A 19,726-nucleotide genomic window follows, 5' to 3' on the forward strand; every position below is an offset into this window, starting at 1 on the left:
TTTCCCCCAGCACCCACCCCTCCTTTCTCACCCCTTTTCTCTCCCATTAGGCTCCCTAGACCAACAGTTCTCAACCTGTGGGCCACCACCCTTTGGGGTCAAACAACCCTTCACGGGTCATATATCAGATATTTACATTATGGTTCATGACCACGACACGAGGAAACGTGTTAACGGGTCACGGCACTGGGAAGGTTGAGACCACTGCTCTGGGCAGTGTCTTTCTGCCCTCATGACACCCACACGGCACCTTCCGGCTCATGGGCAGCATGGCAGCGCTTTGAAGCCGCACTTCAGTAATGCGAGGTAAACCCACCTTACTCTGCAGCAGGTCTCCAGAAACTTATGCTGTATGCTGGAACTTTTTACCCGTTAGTCAGTTTCCGTACCTCCTCCTGCCCCCCCTTTCTGATTCCATAGTTTGGTGACATTGGATAGTCTCATATAAATGGTGTCATATAGTACTTGTCTTTTGGGGCTGGCTTATTTCGTTTGGTACAGTCCGCACGGTTCATCTGTCACAGCAAGCAACAGAATTAATTCTCTCTTAAGACTCAGTCATATTACACTGTACACACACACACTCACTCACACACACACACACACACACACACACACCTACACCTCTGGACTTCCATGTGTATAGATCACACTTTGCCCATCCACCCACTGGGGGACATCCTCACTGCCTCTGAACCGTGGCTGTTTTGAATGATGGTTCTGTGAATTTGGGTGCACAAATGTTGCTTTGATGTCTTGTTTAATTATTTTTATACGTCCTAAGAAGTGATGTCTTAATTCAGACTATAATAACAAAAACACCATAGTTTGTCAGGGTTGACAGCAGAAGTCTGTCTCTCACGGAGGCGGGGAAAGTCTCTTGTGTTGGCCACTGCAGCTCCTCCTCTGGCTCCTCTTAGGGTCCTTTTTGTACATTATTGATTATTATACATTATTACACGTGATTTACAAACGTTTTCTACCATTTACCAGTTACCTTTCACTCCAGTGTCCTTAGCATTTCCATATTTAAAGTCTGATGTAGTTTTGCCGGGTTTTGTTTTTTTCTTCCGTTGCCTGTGGTTTGAGTGTCATATTTAAATTCCAGAAAAACCCCGGCCAACTCCAGAATCAAGTTTCCCCAGTGTTATCTGGAGTTTGGTAGGTTGAAGGAGCTCTTACATTTAAACCTTGAAGGATTGTTCTCTTTTTAACACTTATTTCTGTGTGTGGCCAGTGGGGGTGCTCACCACAGTGTACAGGGAGGTCAGAGGACAGCTTTGAGGAGTCGGTTCTCTCTTCCACCGCACAGGTCCTGGGGGCTGGGCAGCATGCCCTCTTACCTCCTGAGCCATCTCCTGGCCTTGAGTTATTTTCTGTGTGTGGTGAAAGGGGAAGGCGCAACTTCATTTCTTCCAGGTAGCTCTACTTTCCCCAACATCATTTGCTGAAGGGACTGTCCTGCCCTCTCTGGGTGGTCCCGTCCCACCTGTCAGGGTCATTTGCCTACAGGTACATTCACCTGTGTTTCTGCTTCTCCACAGAGCGTCTCCCTGCTCCACTGTTTGCAGACAGAGACTGCTTGATCATTCGTTTCCTGGCCACCCAGACCCGAATAATCACACAGAAACTATATTAATTACAGCTCTGTTTGGCTGATGACTCAGGCATATTCCTGGCTAACTTTATATCTTAAATTAACACATTTCTATTCATCTGTGAAGTGCCATGAGGCTGTGGCCTACCAGTAAGGTTCCGGTGAACATCTTTCTCCTTTGGCAGCTCCTTTGAGTCCACCTAGTCTCTATGTATATCTCTGTTCCGATTTCCCACCTGGCTTTACTATGCTAATAAATGTAACACATATACAGAAGGACATCCCACATAAAATGTTCTCTTGTTTGTCCTGGTGTTATAAGAGGGGCACGTTACCCTTCCTGATCTTACTTTATACAGAACATCCACTTTGTGCCCTGCCCCCCGCAAAGTTTGTTTGGTTTATTCAAGACCCTTTGAGATTCAAGGTAGATTTTAGATCCAGACATAGTGACACAGGCCTGCTCAGGAGGCCAGCCTGGGCTACTAGTCTTGACTAGATGAGACCATTTCAAAGAGTAAGCAGAGGGCTGGGCATATACCTGAGCCCCAGATATTTGTCTCGCCTGTATGAGGCCCTATAATTCATCTCTGTACTTAAGAAATTGAAAAAGATGCAATTTTAGAACATAAATAACATAAATATTTTATAAATATAAATATAAATTTTAGAATACAGCTTTCTTCCCTGCAAAGAAATACCAGTGAGACTGGATAGTACCAGTACCATTGCCTTCTGTGGAGCACACTGTAGTGTCCTCACCCAGGACCACACTTGGCATTTACTCATGGGTTTAATTTCTGACATTGTTTTATAATTTCCAGTATAAAACTTTTTCATGTTGTCTACATCTGTTCAGTCTGTGATAGCAAAATGCCTTGTCCTAGATAAAGCACAGACACCGTGCCTTTATTTATTTCTCACAGTCCTGGAGGCTGCAGAGTATAAAGTCAGGGCTTTGGTCCTGATGCAGTGTCTTCTAGGGATGGAGCTCATGTCTCGTGCAGGGCACCAGGTGCCTTTACCACTTCTGAATTTTTTTTTAAGTTAACCTGGCTAAAGGTTTATCAATTGTGTTAAATCTTTTCAAAAACAACTCTTTTTTTTGGACTTTTAAAATTGTTTTTATTAAGCTATACATTTTTCTCACTCCCCTCCCTTCCTCTCCCTTCCCCTTCTACCCTCTCCCATAATCCCCACACTCCCAGTTTACTCAGGAGATCTTGTCTTTTTCGACTTCCCATGTAGATTAGATAGATCCATGTATGTCTTTCTTAGGGTCCTCATTGTTGTCTAGGTTCTCTGGGATTGTGAATTGTAGGCTTTTCTTCTTTGCTTTATGTCTAAAAGCCACTTATGAATGAGTACATATTATATTTGTCTTTCTGGGTCTGGGTTCCTCACTCAATATGTTTTCTAGATCCATCCATTTGCCTGCAAATTTCAAGATATCATTTTTCCCGTTGTGTAGTGCTCCATTGTGTAAATGTACCACATTTTCCTTATCCATTCTTTGGTCGAGGAGCATTTAGGTTGTTTCCAGGTTCTGGCTATGACAAACAAAGCTGCTATGGACATAGTTGAGCACATGTCCTTGTGGCACAATTGAGCATCCTTTGGATATATACCCAAAAGTGGTTTTGCTGGGTCTTGAGGAAGGTTGTTTCCTAATTTTCTGAGAAATCACCACACTGACATCCAAAGGAGCTGTACCAGCTTGCACTCCCAAAAGCAATGCAGGAGTGTTCCCTTTACCCCACAACCTTCCAGCATAAGTTGTCATCAGTGTTTTTAATCTTGGCCATTCTTACAGGTGCAAGATGGAATCTCAGAGTTGCAAAAAACAACTCTTGGATTTTTTTTTCTTGTTTGGTTTCTTGAGATAGGGTCTCTCTGTGTAGCCCTGGCTGACCTGGTACTTGCTCTGTAGACCACACCTGCCTCTGCCTCCCGAGCTGGGATTAAAGGCATGAGCCACAACTGCCCAGTTTACACAGATGATTTTTAATGCTCTTTCATTATCATTTTCCTGGTCTTTTCCCTCCTTGCTTTGAACATAGTTTGTTCTGTAGTTTCCTGAAATGAGATTGATTCCTCTCCTGTTCCCTCCTCATTTTCTTCTCTCCTTTCGCCTCTCCATCCTGCCTTGCTCTCCTCCTTCAGCGTGGCTCCTTTCTGATGCCATCGAAGCCTCCACTCTTAGAACTGCTTTTACTACATCCAGCAGGTATTTTATTTTCTTTTGAAATGAGATGTTTGCAAATTTCCTTTGATTTCTTTTGGGCCCAGTGGTTCAACACTGTGTTTAATTTTTTACATATTTGTGGATTTTCCCATTTTCCTGCTGCTGTTGATTTCTAACTCCTTCCTGCTCTCATCCAAATACTTGTCATAGGATGTCTACTTTGTCAGTCTGTGGCTTAACCCGCTCAGTCCTGGGGAATGTTCCACGTGTATGTAGGAAGAGAGTGGGTTCTGCTGTAGCTGGATGGAGTGTTCCGTGTGTGCGGCAGGCGCTTCTGTGCTGTTCAAGCCCTTTGGCTGCTCCTTGGCCTTTGGCCCGTGTTCTTCTCATTAATGACAATGGGACACTGGTGCCATGTATGTTACTGTTCTACTACTGTCTGTCTCTAAGCTTTTGTCAGTGTTTTCTATGTTTCAGAGCTCTGCTGGTTGTGTGTATGTTTGTAATTAGTGAATCTTCTGTTGGATTGACCTGCTGTGGTTCTATAATGACATAAGGAGTCTCATTTTCACTCTGGTGACAGGTTCCGACTTGACATCTATTTGCCCTATGTGAGTACAGAGGCTGTACTAATTTGCATGGAATGTTAATATGTGTACTCGTTAGATATAAAGATAGTTCCCTATAGGCAGCATATTGATACTTTAAAAAAATCTATCTGGCCAGTCTGTCTGTGGATCCATAGTTGACACAATTATGGATGGGAGGCACTTACTCTGGCTAGCTGTTTTCTACAGATCTTTCAGCCCTTTGGCCCTCATTTTCTCTCTGCTTTCCTTAATGTTTCACTTTTTGTTTTTGTTTTAGTGAACATGCTTTTATTATCTGTTCATTTCCTTCTTTATATAGTCTAGATGTTTTCTTTGTGGCTACCATGGGAAACATACACTTCATTGTAATAGTGTAGCAATCTATTTTTAACTGGTAACAACTTTAACCTACAAAACTATTCCTTCTCAGCCCTACCTGTATCTCCCTTTACACACTATATGTTGCATACCCATTTATATAAGTTTCCAGCTATTTCCAGTCATTTTTGAGCTCTGTATTAGAATTACTAGTGAGTTTAAGCAGAAGTACATGCTACAAGTTGCTGTATTTGTTCCTCTTTACCTTCCCTGATGCTCTTTGCTTTCATGTGGCCTGGAATTGAAGATAGCACTGTTTTCCTGTGGCTTCTCTTCCAGCTGAAGGATTCCATTGTAGGTTTTCGCTCACTGCTTCTAGGCATCTGTTTTGAACTCCCAATAGTTTGACCGAACAGCGGTATTCAAGTCCTCTGCTTCCTTACTAGGTCTGTGGCTTCATCCTTCCGTGTAGTTCACGGAGCTTCTTGAATCATCCTATTTCATTCCTCAAATTTGGAGTGAGAAAAACTAAGGGAGGACTGTAGCTCAGCGGCAGAGCCGTTGTTCAGTGTGATCGAGGCCCTCCACGCCGTCAAAGGTAGCAAACCAGCATCTTTGTCTCCGAATAGCTGTCCCTCTGGTTCCTGTCTCAGACTTCTCCCATGTGTGCAGGCTGCATGCTGTTCAGGTATCCTTTAAGCCCTTCACTGTTGCTATGATTTTTTTCCCTCTGACCTGGTGTCACATGACCTGTTCTTCCTATTCATCAAACAGTTCTCACCAGTCTGCTGTTGAATCCCTCTTGGGAATTTTCCACTTCTTTTCAGGTATTCTTCTGCTCTGTCCCCGATGCTGACCTCAAGCTTACTCAGGGTGCTCCTGCATCACCCCCAAGTAGTGGGATTACAGGCTATGCTCATAAGCTTTTCATGAACTTGGTATTTTTCAGCTCCAGAATTTATTGGGTTCTTTTGCGCAGTTTTTCCTCTGCTAACGTTTAAATAATTTTCCAGCCTATGTCTACTTTACGTCTTAGTTCCTGATGAGGGATTTACTTACCTGGCACAGACTCGATTTCTTTTTCAGACTGGGTCTCACGATGTAACTCTGGTTGGCCTGGAACTCACTCTGCTGACCAGGCAGGCCTTGTAGAGATCTGCCTTCCTCTGCCTTGCTGTGCTGGGATAAAAGGCTTGCCCCAACATGCCCAGCCTGAAAACTCTTTCTTTAGGGTTTGGAAGATATTTCTTTGATTGGCATATGGTTTTCTATTCCTCTGTATGCCTTGTAGGTTTTTGTTGCGATTGAAGCCACTATTAATCCACTGATGAAGAATAAGGCCAGTACCACAGTTTAGTATCAAATGAGAAGCAGACTTTAATTAAGTACTGGCCAGGTGGATGGGCTCTGGCCAGCTCCACCTCTGGGTTTCCAGAAAATGGCCCCGAATCAGGGCTTACAGTGGCTTAAGTATTTCCATCAGGTCTAGTGAGGGGCAAGGACACACCCTAACGTACCTCCAACCTACATCCAATCAGGGGCACGTGTTCATTCTGACATATTTCCTGCCTGTGAACCTCCCGCCCACATGTGATCAAGCACATCTGGTGCAGATGGGTCAAAGGAACTTGTTGAAGGGAGTGAAAAACACACGGTTTATCTCCCATAAACAATAGCCTCCAGCATTTCGGCAATGCTCTGTCTCTGGGCGGGGGGCTTCCAGATCACAGACATTTTTTTTTTGTTTGATGGATCTCTTAGGCGTAGTAATTAAAACTTAAAATGTAACTTTGGCTCTCATTTTACCTCTCTCCCACTGTTTATAGACTGGCTTTGTACAGAAAAATCTCCATCCGTCAACTTGGCTGGAGGCTCTGGACTTTGTCACGGCCCTATTAGAATGTGTGTGTGAGGCTTTTGTCCTGGTCTGTGTGGCTCTTAGAACTGCTCGCATTTCCCTCTGGCCCACGCTGTGTTTCTGCTCCTTCTCAGCACTCTCTGGCTGCCCCCGTACCCGCCCTCAGAACTGCATCTCTGAGCTATTCTAGTGAACTGGCTCACAACCTGTTTTCAGAAGCATCTAAACCAGTGGTTCGCATCCAGAGTGTCATGACCCCTTTGGGAGGGGGTGTCACATATCCTGCCTACCAGATAGTTATGATTCATAACAGCAAAATTACAGTTCTGAAGTAGCAATGATATAATTTCATGGTCGGGAGTCACCGCACCATGAGGAACTGGATTAAAGGGTCACAGCATTAGGAATGTTGAGAACCGCTGCTCTCAACAACTCCAAAAGCCCCACTACTACCGAGCCAAGTGAGACAAAAAGGCAGTCTCAGGGGTCAGACACGCCGGACCTGGGCAGAAGCTGGACTTTTTCTGTCCCGAGCAGCAGGCTCTGGGAGGTTTTCCTTTCTTCTCGCTGTGCTGGGAAAGGGCTCTGCAGGGTCCCAAGCAGCCGTCTCACAAAGGCATGGCTATTGTTAACTTCGTCTCCTGCCTGGGGTAGTACTGCATGATCACTGTCACAGTGCACAAGGCCATCATGAAGGCATGGAGCTCCCCAAGAGGTCACCCTGCTGGCCCTGCTGCTCTCAGACCCCACCTGTGGCCTTGTTCCACACACAACACAATCATGCGGATAGATTTGATGAAATAGAATCTTGATGGAACTGTACCTCCCCAACATTTTATTTATTGACATATGGACTTTGTCAAAATCAATTCTGAATAGCCAAATTGTTAAATTTGTTCTTGGGTTTCTAAAGTATCATATGTTATATGTGAGGTTCAGCCTCAGCATGACAAGCACGGAGGCTAGGGTCCAACCATATTTATAGTTTGCTATGCCTGGTCTAATAAAGTTCCTCCTGGGTGCTTGCCTACCATGTCTGAGCCCTGGGTTCAATACTCAAGTACTGGGAAAACAAGTCCTCTAATTTTACCAAAAAGTCAGATTTCAAAATTTGAACCCTAGAACATCATCCAAGACTCGTTTTAAAAAAGAAAAAATCCTCTGGTGAAGACAGTTTTGACAGCCTGTAGAATGAGCTTCTTTACCTAGATATTTTGGAAACTTAAAAGAAAAATACACAGAAAAATTAGAAATTCTGCGTGTTTCGAGAAGCCCTGAGTTCTCAGGAAGCACTGAATATCAGTTTTACTAACTACTCTATCTTTTCATGACTTTGACTCACTAAATGTTCCATTTCTGTATGATTTCCACATGATGAGAAGCTTCATGGGCTCAGTTCATGCTTTTGTGTTCTGTGAGCACCCTCCTCCTCACATCTGCTACTTTGAGCACTCTCGATTGTGAGCACTCTCCTGGTCAGATCTGCTACTATGAGCACTCTCTACTGTGAGCACTCTCTACTGTGAGCACTCTCTACTGTGAGCACTCTCTACTATGAGCACTCTCTACTGTGAGCACTCTCTACTGTGAGCACTCTACTATGAGCACTCTCTACTGTGAGCACTCTCTACTGTGAGCACTCTCTACTATGAGCACTCTCTACTATGAGCACTCTCTACTGTGAGCACTCTCTACTGTGAGCACTCTCTACTGTGAGCACTCTCTACTGTGAGCACTCTCTACTGTGAGCACTCTCTACTATGAGCACTCTCTACTGTGAGCACTCTCTACTGTGAGCACTCTCTACTGTGAGCACTCTCTACTATGAGCACTCTCTACTGTGAGCACTCTACTGAGAGCACTCTACTGAGAGCACTCTCTACTGTGAGCACTCTACTGAGAGCACTCTCTACTGTGAGCACTCTCTACTATGAGCACTCTCTACTGTGAGCACTCTCTACTGTGAGCACTCTCTACTGTGAGCACTCTCTACTATGAGCACTCTCTACTGTGAGCACTCTCTACTGTGAGCACTCTACTGAGAGCACTCTACTGAGAGCACTCTCTACTGTGAGCACTCTACTGAGAGCACTCTCTACTGTGAGCACTCTCTACTGTGAGCACTCTACTGAGAGCACTCTCTACTGTGAGCACTCTCTACTGTGAGCACTCTCTACTATGAGCACTCTCTACTGTGAGCACTCTCTACTGTGAGCACTCTACTATGAGCACTCTACTGTGATCACTCTCTACTGAGAGCACTCTCTACTATGAGCACTCTCTACTGAGAGCACTCTACTGAGAGCACTCTCTACTGTGAGCACTCTCTACTGTGAGCACTCTCTACTATGAGCACTCTCTACTGTGAGCACTCTCTACTGTGAGCACTCTACTGAGAGCACTCTCTACTATGAGCACTCTCTACTGAGAGCACTCTCTACTATGAGCACTCTCTACTGTGAGCACTCTCTACTGTGAGCACTCTCTACTGTGAGCACTCTCTACTGGGAGCACTCTCTACTGTGAGCACTCTCTACTGTGAGCACTCTCTACTATGAGCACTCTCTACTGTGAGCACTCTACTGAGAGCACTCTCTACTATGAGCACTCTCTACTGAGAGCACTCTCTACTGTGAGCACTCTCTACTGTGAGCACTCTCTACTATGAGCACTCTCTACTGTGAGCACTCTCTACTGTGAGCACTCTCTACTGTGAGCACTCTACTGAGAGCACTCTCTACTATGAGCACTCTCTACTGAGAGCACTCTCTACTATGAGCACTCTCTACTGTGAGCACTCTCTACTATGAGCACTCTACTGTGAGCACTCTCTACTATGAGCACTCTCTACTGTGAGCACTCTCTACTGTGAGCACTCTCTACTGTGAGCACTCTACTGAGAGCACTCTCTACTATGAGCACTCTCTACTGAGAGCACTCTCTACTATGAGCACTCTCTACTGTGAGCACTCTCTACTATGAGCACTCTCTACTGTGAGCACTCTCTACTGTGAGCACTCTACTGAGAGCACTCTACTGCGAGCACTCTACTATGAGCACTGTCTACTGTGAGCACTCTACTGAAAGCACTCTCTACTATGAGCACTCTTTACTGTGAGCACTCTCTACTGTGAGCACTCTACTGTGAGCACTCTCTACTGTGAGCACTCTACTATGAGCACTGTCTACTGTGAGCACTCTACTGAGAGCACTCTCTACTGAGAGCACTCTCTACTGAGAGCACTCTCTACTGTGAGCACTCTCTACTATGAGCACTGTCTACTATGAGCACTCTCTACTATGAGCACTGTCTACTGTGAGCACTCTACTGAAAGCACTCTCTACTATGAGCACTCTTTACTGTGAGCACTCTTTACTGAGAGCACTCTCTACTGTGAGCACTCCCTACTGCAAGTGCTCTCTACTGCAAGTGCTCTCTACTGTGAGCGCTCTCTACTGGGAGCACTCTTTACTGTGAACACTCTCTACTGTGAGCACTCTATTGAGAGCACTCTACTGTGAGCACTCTCTACTATGAGCACTCTCTACTGTGAGCACTCTCTACTGTGAGCACTCTACTGTGAGCACTCTACTGTGAGCACTCTACTGTGAGCACTCTCTACTGGGAGCACTCTTTACTGTGAACACTCTCTACTGTGAGCACTCTATTGAGAGCACTCTACTGTGAGCACTCTACTGTGAGCACTCTCTACTGTGAGCACTCTTTACTGTGAGCACTCTCCTGATCAGATCTGCTACTACAAACCTTTTGTTTTCCAGACAACTAGCAAATTAAGACAAGAGGCAGGAGCAGTAGGGGCAGCAGAACCATAACTGTCCAGCAGTCCATTACCAGGTTCACTTACACTGCAGGGGACAAACGGCAGCTGGCAGAGGGCAGAGGCACATGCAGATACATGAGGACCATGTGGATGATGCTAACTGGAAAGGTTTGCATTCCCTTTTCTTGTCGGGGCAGCAGATAAGTTGTTGTCCTACATAGCTGAGGATGACTTTGAACTCTTGGTTGGCCTGGCTCCACTCTCAAGTGCTGGGATCATAGCGCTTCGTTGGTATGCTACCCCTGCAGGTAACGAAGCAGACCTATTTGGATGTCTAAGCTTCTCACAGGGTGTGTATTTACTATTGTTTGAGGGTGTCCTCCAGATGTTCTAGAGTTGGACTGTGGGACCCAGGAGAAGGGTTTGCTTTGGTTCCTGGGAATGGAACTCACTCAATCAATGCATGCTTTCTTTTCTTTTTTTTTTTATGGTTTATTTAACTTTATTTTATGTGCATTGGTGTGAAGGTGTCAGATCCCCTGGAACTGGATCTTCAGACAGTTGTGAGCTGCCATGTGGGTGCTGGGAATTGAACCTGGGTCCTCGGGAAGAACAGTCAGTTCTCTTAACCGCTGAGGCACCTCTCCAGCCCCCATGCTTTCTTTTCATATAGGAATGGGTTCATAATCTGGAGAGCTTGGCTCTCATTTCTCTTCTGCTTCTCTATCACGAGATGAAGTAGTATGTGGCTCGAATCAGGTGTTCAGTCTTGCCGGCACTCAGAATCACAGGCCAAAATGAACCTTTTATGTGTTTAGATACAGTGCTGAGAGATGGACCACAATAACATCCTTCAAGGCAAGAGCCTAGCTGTCTCACTGCCCCCCCCGCTTCGCTGTATAAATCTGTAGGCTTCAAAACGGTTTTCTTTTAGTATCCGTCACCCATCTGATTCCAGTTTAAGTGTGAGTCTCTTTCACACAGAACTGAAACTGATTCTGTTACTGTGAAGCTAAAGTAGGACTTTGTGACATTAAGACAGCACATTGCGGAAAAGTATTCTTTATTGAAAAATATCAATAATACTGACAGACTTCAAAAGCAATTCACGGTTCCAGAATACAAAGTACTTAATACATTTTTTTCAATGTTTGTATCTCAAAGTTAGCATTTTGTAAATCAAGATACAAATTTGATAGCCTCACTAAAATATTTTCCAGCTTTATTCTGTAAGGAGCTGCACAACCTTCAAAGTCAGGGTCACGAGGTCAACTGGAGCACGCAGGGCAGGATGCTCCTGGGACCGTGCAAATGTTTGCAGCAATAGTTTCCACATTCCCTGCACAAGACAGCTGCCCTCCAGTGTCAGATGATCGTGGGAAACAGCATAACAAAAGATAGCCCATTCTCCTTTCACACTTTCATCAGAAGATTGCTCTTTGGAGGAAATCTTTTAAGAATGCCACTGTAATATTGCCCACTAACTGAATTTTAAAAACTATACTGAAGGAAACAGACTGTTGCCATCAACACGGTCTCTGCTGAGCCGCGAGTAATAATTCTATGCTTTTTAGATGCGAGAGAAAAAGAACGTGTACAAGTTTAGTTGAAAACCACACAAGGTATGCACGTAGGCTCAGGGAGTAGCAGTGCTCGCTTTAATCACTAGTAGCTCAGCTGGAGCAGCCACGCATTTGTCCCCAGCCACAGCAGCACCGAGAGCTGCGTGATTCCTTATGTATAAACTTAGTACCCGAGGCCCAGACTTTACACACTCCAATTCATGTTCTAGTACGCGAGAGCGGCAGGATTTGGAGAATGACTAGTAGCTGTGCTGAAACAAGCGTCCAGCACCCTGCACTGTGAGAAAGCGAGCGCCGTGACCAGCAGCCTTCCCTCACAGCTCTAACACTGACGCCTCTGGCACCCACTGCCCATACGCAGTGGCATCCCACAGTAAAATAGCAGACACTAAAGGAATCATGGCACAACGGATTTCTGAATTCTTTTTATCTACCATTGGTCCTGGGGCTTGGAGCCATCCCCTTGGAGAGTACACTTGCTCTTCATTCCAGAATCATCTTTAAGGAGGAGAGGCATCAGGTCATATAGCGGGTAATGGCTCTCAGAGCATACAGGAGTTCTGCTTGCATCCTCGCTTCTATAAGAAGCAGATTAACATGAACCTGCATATAAAAGACAACATCATGTAAGAACAGATTATAAAAAGACCACAGTTTCTCAACACATTCAATTTTAAAATGCCCCAAATGAGTACAGTTTTTCGTCCCTTGCTATGATGAGTAACTGATTTCAGGATTCTCCTTGGCTACCCAAACCCCTGGCTGTTCTAGTCCCTTGTACTAAAATAGCATATTAGACACATGATCAATGCATAGCCTCCCGTCACTACAATGTAAATGCCATATAAATGGTTGGTACACTGTCTGGGAAATTAGACAAACTACAGGCACATATTTGGCACAAATACAATTGTAGTGACTTTTGTGATCCTCAGTTGACTCAACGTATGGATGCAGAAACACGACTGAAGGGCCAAGTGTATATTCTATGTGCTACCAAGTAACTTAAGTCTTTATCAGCACAATATCAGACTCCTTTGGGATAAATGTCGTATTATTCTATTTACATTTGACTGAATGTCTTCTGGATATTTGTTATAGTTGAGAAAATCTAGGTGCTGCTTTGTCAGACTTTTAGAATTTTCTGACAAACCATTAACTTCTAAAAACATGCTTCAAAGAGAACCTGTTTCTACCTATGCCCACGTTTTAAAAGCTTTTGCCCAGTGGCCTTAGGTGGAGACAGCTATGCCAGTTTTCTGAGGACAGGCCAGCCTTCTTGTCTATTCTTGTACTTCTCATGATATAGACCTCTCTCAGTGGGTTCCTGAGACAGACGTTCTGGAATGATGCTCAGGGTCTAGAGATGATGCAGGGGTTGGAGAGCCACGCGACTATGTGAAGGAGTGTAATAAGCACTGTGAATTACAGGGGAAACCAGCCAGCACGAGCACGAACCTTCTCAGAGTGCTTGAACTGCCTCCAGAAGCTATCATACATCCTTTTGGTAACCTTTTCAGGAGTGCAGACAACAGTCTTGATATAGACTTTGAAGCTACGATCCAATAGCTGGTTAATCTCTCCATAGTCATAGTCATCGTATCTGTGGAAAGACATAAGGATGGACTACTGTCAGTGCGCAACAGTCTCTTTTCTATGTGCAACACACACCGATGTAAACACGTAATTCTCTCCTCATTGTAGGCTCAGTTAGTCCCAGAAATGCTATGGCTTTATGATGTTGAAATGGGTGGGATGGAAAAGCGAAAAGGAAGAGGTAGGGAAGAACAGAAGGTTTCTAGTGTCCAAGCAGAGTACTCCCATAGCTGATAGTGCCAACGCAACTGCACTGGGCACCTAGCAACCACCTAGTCACAATCACCAACACACAACCACAGTGAAACCAACGCTGAAAGGAGCATAGAAGAAATAAAGAACATGTGTGTGGGTGTGTGGGTGTTTCGAGACAGGGTTTCTTTGAAGTTTTGGAGACTATCCTGGAACTAGCTCTTGTAGTCCAGGCTGGCCTCGAACTCATAGACAACTGCCTGTCTCTGCCTCCTGAGTGCTGGGATTAAAGGCATGTGCCACCACTACCCAGCTCAAGAATTTATATTTGTTACTGGTACTATCACACACCTAAGATGGTAACTTACTTGTGTAAGCTTCTGGGGACAGCTGGGGAAAAAGTCAGGGGTGAGTGGGGCAGGAGGGCTGATGGTCTCTCAGAATCTCATGGTGTCACTTTAGGAGAGGCTGAGATGCCTGCACGCAGCAATGTCTATTCCAACCACTGAATCCTGTGTTTCAGGACATACAGGCCTGCAAGGTACCGACTGTGTTTTCAGTGTAAAAGGGGAACGTTCTTGGCAAAGCTGATCCTAAAACTGCCCAAGGAAGCCGAAGTCAATAGTCTGGGGACTGATCAGTAGGAATTGGTTTAAAACTGGTTGGATGTATTTTAAAAGCATGAGCAGTGTGAATTAAAGAGAGCTTGCAGGTCTCTGATAAAGCCATACTCGAGAAAGCAGATTTATCGGCTGAGATAACCAGAAAGCCATACGGTACAGAATATGAGTATGAGACGGTACAAGATGTTATATTTCCTACAGAACACAGCAGGCTGGAGAGCCAACAGGACCGAGAGAGTCCCAAGCAGTGCAGGAGTGGGTGCTCTTCAGAGGAGCTGAATTCCAGGAACTATGAAGGCCAGGGACAGAAGAGGATGCGGATGTTCGGTGACCAGCTCTGCCTCCTGTCTATGTGCTGGGACCAGTTTGCTCACTCTCCCTTCTTGAAGTCAGTTGTACTTGTCAAGACCTCACCTGTCTCATCTGTCACAGAACTCAAGCAGTGGCTCTGTGGTGCACAGGAACTACAGAATTAGTTATGTGTGCACGCCCGTGTGTGTGCAGGCACCCCAATACGTCGTGTAAAGGAAATGTCTTTCTAAGCATGAGGAAGCACACTGACCGTATTCCAAACATGCAGTGAATATAGTTCCAGATAGCCCGTCTGAGCATTGAGGTATCGACATCTTTGTGCATTGCCATCGTGTTGTAAGTCAGATTGTAAGCGATGTGAAATTTCTCATCAATTAACTGCCCCACGTCTGGATAAAGGCGATTCACCAGAGAGTAGCCATGGTCTTCCCAGCAGTAGTCCTAAACATGGGGACGACAGAAATTAGGAATACTTAAAACATGGCAGAACAGCTTTGTGTCCACAGAGCGCAGCGCACGAAGTCACTAGCAGCTGGCTCTGCCCGCTGACCTTGAACTCAGTTTCCTCGGTGCTGCAGTTCACTCTCAATGTACTGCGATGTGAAAAGGCCTATGAATTCTAACTTGGCCAGGTTTAAGAACCGAGGGAGCCGAGCACAGACTGCAGCTCTCTGCAGCGCTCCACCTAGTCCCCAGGGCATCACAGGTTAAAGCCCCTTCCCCTTGTTCCGGCACTGCAGCATTCAAATGTTCCTTGGATTTTGCGGATTTTCAAGCCCTATGATAGCTAGTGCCTATTATCTGAATGCTTGGGGAGATGAAGCAGGAAGGACCAAAAGTTAGAGACCACCCTGGACTATATAATAAGACTACACCACAAAACAAAATGACAACAAAAGTCTAGCTCAGTCTGCCCACCTCATCCTCTCTCCCACCTGATTTTCACCCCCGTAACCAAATCTCCTAATTCCTTCCTATATGAAGCCTCTCTGATGCCTCTACTGCAGAGAACTCTTAAGCCCCAGCTTGCTTGCCCCTAGAACATCTCTTTGGCATTGGCCGTAACTCCCAGTCAGTGCCCATCAACCTACTGTAAGCTGAGTCAGCACTTAGGCACCCCGCAGGGTGAAACCTCTTCCCACTCAGGCAGCTGGCAGCTTTGTCTGCAGCGGTCTCCTCACACCCTTCGCTGGGCTCCTCTGCTGAGACTAAAGCATTTCCAGCTCCCTCTTGCTGATGACGCGAGCGCAGCCCCTGCGCCACCTGTGCAGCCCCAGGGCTTGCCTGCCCTAGGAACACCCAGCACTGAGCTACAGTCTCTGCTGCCCTAGGAACATCCAGCACTGAGCTACAGTCTCTGCTGCCCTAGGAACATCCAGCACTGAGCTACAGTCTCTGCTGCCCTAGGAACATCCAGCACTGAGCTACAGTCTCTGCTGCCCTAGGAACATCCAGCACTGAGCTACAGTCTCTGCTGCCCTAGGAACATCCAGCACTGAGCTACAGTCTCTGCTGCCCTTCGGTTCTCAGCTCACACCCAGCACTGAGCTGCAGTCTCTGCTGCCCTAGGAACACCCAGCACTGAGCTACAGTCTCTGCTGCCCTTCGGTTCTCAGCTCACACCCAGCACTGAGCTGCAGTCTCTGCTGCCCTAGGAACACCCAGCACTGAGCTACAGTCTCTGCTGCCCTTCGGTTCTCAGCTCACACCCAGCACTGAGCTGCAGTCTCTGCTGCCCTTCGGTTCACAACTCACACCTTTCGCATTCTCATCTCTCTCCAAAAAACTTAGTACACAATAGTCCTCTCAGTTCTGGATTTACCATATTTCATTACAGTTCAACTCTTCCTTGTGCCTAAATTTTGTTCTTTTACACATTATTTGATAGTTTGGGTGGAGACAAAGGAAATCAAAGAAGTCTCAAAAGTTCAACTAGCTTCATAACTCTAATAAAAAGAGTTGTTACTTAACACCGGCCTGGAAGGGATAATTGGGCAAGCTGAGAGTAGTAATTCGCCTGTTTAATATTGACACATATAAACCTAAGACATAAGCTACAGCTTGATTCTGCTGATAAACTGGAAACTGTACAAGACTGAGTGCAGAAGAGATAATCTTTAAGTGTTGCTAATCCCTAGTCCTCAGCTGCTGCTGATCTGTGTGTGGGACCTGCTGAGCACTGAGTGTACTTCTCAAGCGCAGGGGGCATCTTCACTTCACAGCGAGAGGTTTACCTGGACACGAAACGTCGGGACGTGCATCCCGTGCCTAGAGAAGTCCTTATAGCCATAACTAGTGTCCTCAAAATGCCGAGACACATCTCTCGCTGGTGTAGCTTCGTCATCATCTGAAATGAAAAGAAAATCTTTTCAAAGCTTTTTGAAAACAAGATGCTAATTCATTTTAGCCATCATAAACAATTGTGAGATGAACTATTTTTGACAATAAATAACAAATATGAACCAAAACACTCTCTCATGTAGCCCAAGCTGGCCGCAACCCTGCTGTTTAGCTCAGAATGGCTCTGAACAACTTTATCTTCTTGCCTCCCTCTCCTGAGTGCTGAGATTGGAGGCGTGTGCCACATGCCTGGTTTACATGGTGCTGGGGGTGGAACCCAGGGCTTTGGGTATACCAGCTACACCGCCACCCCACGATAAAGTCTTAATACAAACTTAATACAAAAGTAGCTTGCTTACTACAAAACAGAATGTAGGTAAAAATGAGATTTTCTGTGATAAAATAAGCAATCATAGAATTCTGCATGGCTTTCGTTTTCTCTTTGACTCCTCTGTCTTTCTCCTCTAATTTTTACATTTTAAGTTCTCAAAAGTATGCACTCTAAGTTAAGAATACCCCATTTGGACAATATGTAAGATAACTAAATCATCTCTGGGCTGGAGAGAGGGCTCAGTGGGTAAAGACACTTGCCACCAAGCCCAACAACCTGAGTTTTATCTATGGACCCATATGGTGGAAGGCGATAACTCCCGACAGTTGTCCCGGCTTCCCCATGCTTCCTGTGGCATGCATGCACTCCGCCAACCCCTTCCCAATACTACAATTAAAACCGAAAGCAAAAGGGGACAGTGTTAGTACATAACAGGACTCGGGCTCAAAAGGGGACGATGGTGTTAGTGTATGACAGGACTCAGGCTCAAAAGGGGACGGTGGTGTTAGTGTATGACAGGACTCAGGCTCAAAAGGGGACGGTGGTGTTAGTGTATGACAGGACTCAGGCTCAAAAGGGGACGGTGGTGTTAGTGTATGACAGGACTCAGGCTCAAAAGGGGACGGTGGTGTTAGTGTATGACAGGACTCGGGCTCAAAAGGAGACGATGGTGTTAGTGTATGACAGGACTCGGGCTCAAAAGGGGACGGTGTTAGTGGATGACAGGACTCAGGCTCAAAAGGGGACGGTGTTAGTGGATGACAGGACTCGGGCTCCACTCTTACCCTAGCGCCATCTGCACTTCCTACCTTTCCTCAATTGCCTTCCTTAAGAAAGTGTTTGTGAGTGGGAAAATCTATGCAGTAGCCTTCCTGAAAGGACACATTTGGGTCCGCTTTTAAATAAAAAAGTTGGGTTTGAGCCAGGTGGTGGTGGGGCATGTCTTTAATCCCAGCACTCAGAGGCAGAGGCAGGAGGATCTCTGGGAGTTCAAGGCCAGCCTGGTCTATAGAGTGAGTTCCAGGACAGCCAGGATCATTACACAGAGAAACCCTGTCTTGAAAAACCAAAACCCAAACCAAACCAAACCAAAGCTGGGCTTGTTAGAGAAACTCTACTGACCACATTCACGTTGTTATTACCTGAAGAGAAGACGAACATGCTCTCTCTCTTCTCTATTTCAAACCGTGACGCCATCTCCTCCTGGCTGGCTTCCTCCTCGTCACGACATTCCTGTAACTGCTTCATCTTCTCCATGAGGGCTTCTACCTCAAAGAAGGAGTCGTTCACCTGAGAACAGCACAGCTTATGTTACAGACACAGGCACAGAACGAAGTTTAGGAGTTTCATTAAGACTGCCTCATAAAAATCTTTATCTTGCCAGCATATAGTAAAAATAAATTTTCTTATAATTTAAATGTACATTAGTAAATCCAATTGTTTTAGCCTATGGGTTATAGAGATCTTTAAATGTTAAGATTTGAGAGAAAAATGTTTCAACAAATTATAATGTTTTTTAACCTTAAAAAGTAATAATGTAATAGTTACTTACACTGTTTTAAAGATTAAAATTTAACACTGTTAATTCAAAGCAAAATTGGCAATTGAATATTTAAAAATTAGCTTTCACTTGCCCAGGTAAACAAGATACACAGAGAACACACTGTCAACATGTCTATCATTTTCAAAATAGTAATTGTTCTATTTATACAGTTTACCAATTAAAAATGAGACCTGTCCTCGCACGGCTGGAGCTGGCCAGCTGACCCTGTGGGTGGGGCTAGCAGCTGTCACTTGCTGGCTGACCACAGCAGCTTCTCATCTACAGAGCCGGGTGCTGGCACAGGACAGCCGAGGAGAGAAGTGATTTACTCCTACAACCTGACTGCATCTTTACCCTAAATCCTGGATCAAATCTATGAAAGACGCATCCCATGAAAGAAGTCTTAAAATCTCCTGTAAATGTGCAAATAAAAACTGTTTTCCCCTCCAGGAATTCCACTTATTTTGCTGAGAACATTCCTTCTGTTTGCTTGTGTGAGACACAGGGTCTCACGCAGACCAGGCTGGCCTAACTAGGCAGTGGCGCTGAGGATGACTTTGAGCTCTGGATCACCTCCTGGAGGCTGAGATTACAGGACATTTTTGTAAGCTGGGCAAGCAATCTACCAGCTGAGAATTTCCCCAACACCCACGAATGTGGTAAGACCTCAATATCTTCCACTGTTTCCTGACTTCCTCACCGATCCTTCCACTCTTTCACCCACACTTAGAATTCTGAGCTTTGGCAAATAACTGGGGGCCACATGCAGTCCATTGTTCAGCCATCATGCTGTGGAAAGTGATGTTTCTTCATATGCTAATTCACTGTCTCTAATGCAGGTCTTAGTATCTGACACATGCTAGACATTGAAGCAGG

The 19,726-nt window shown here is 45.3% G+C and overlaps 1 protein-coding gene across 3 annotated transcripts in view; it reads right to left on the reverse strand.

Moving 5' to 3' along the window:
- Positions 1-11,376: 11,376 nt before the first annotated feature.
- The window catches only part of Sesn1 (sestrin 1), a 102,030-nt gene continuing 93,680 nt past the window's right edge, over positions 11,377-19,726 (reverse strand). For all 3 annotated transcript variants that reach the window (XM_075944752.1, XM_075944769.1, XM_075944761.1), the window contains 5 exons: positions 18,450-18,597; positions 16,871-16,983; positions 14,887-15,077; positions 13,372-13,516; positions 11,377-12,516 (listed from right to left, as the gene is read on the reverse strand). In XM_075944752.1, coding sequence (XP_075800867.1) covers positions 12,430-12,516; positions 13,372-13,516; positions 14,887-15,077; positions 16,871-16,983; positions 18,450-18,597 — 684 coding nt within the window. In that variant the 3' untranslated portion in view covers positions 11,377-12,429. The remainder of the gene's footprint in view (positions 12,517-13,371; positions 13,517-14,886; positions 15,078-16,870; positions 16,984-18,449; positions 18,598-19,726) is intronic.

This window comes from Microtus pennsylvanicus, chromosome 1, assembly GCF_037038515.1.
Source record: "Microtus pennsylvanicus isolate mMicPen1 chromosome 1, mMicPen1.hap1, whole genome shotgun sequence".
NCBI classification, from domain to species: domain Eukaryota; kingdom Metazoa; phylum Chordata; class Mammalia; order Rodentia; family Cricetidae; genus Microtus; species Microtus pennsylvanicus.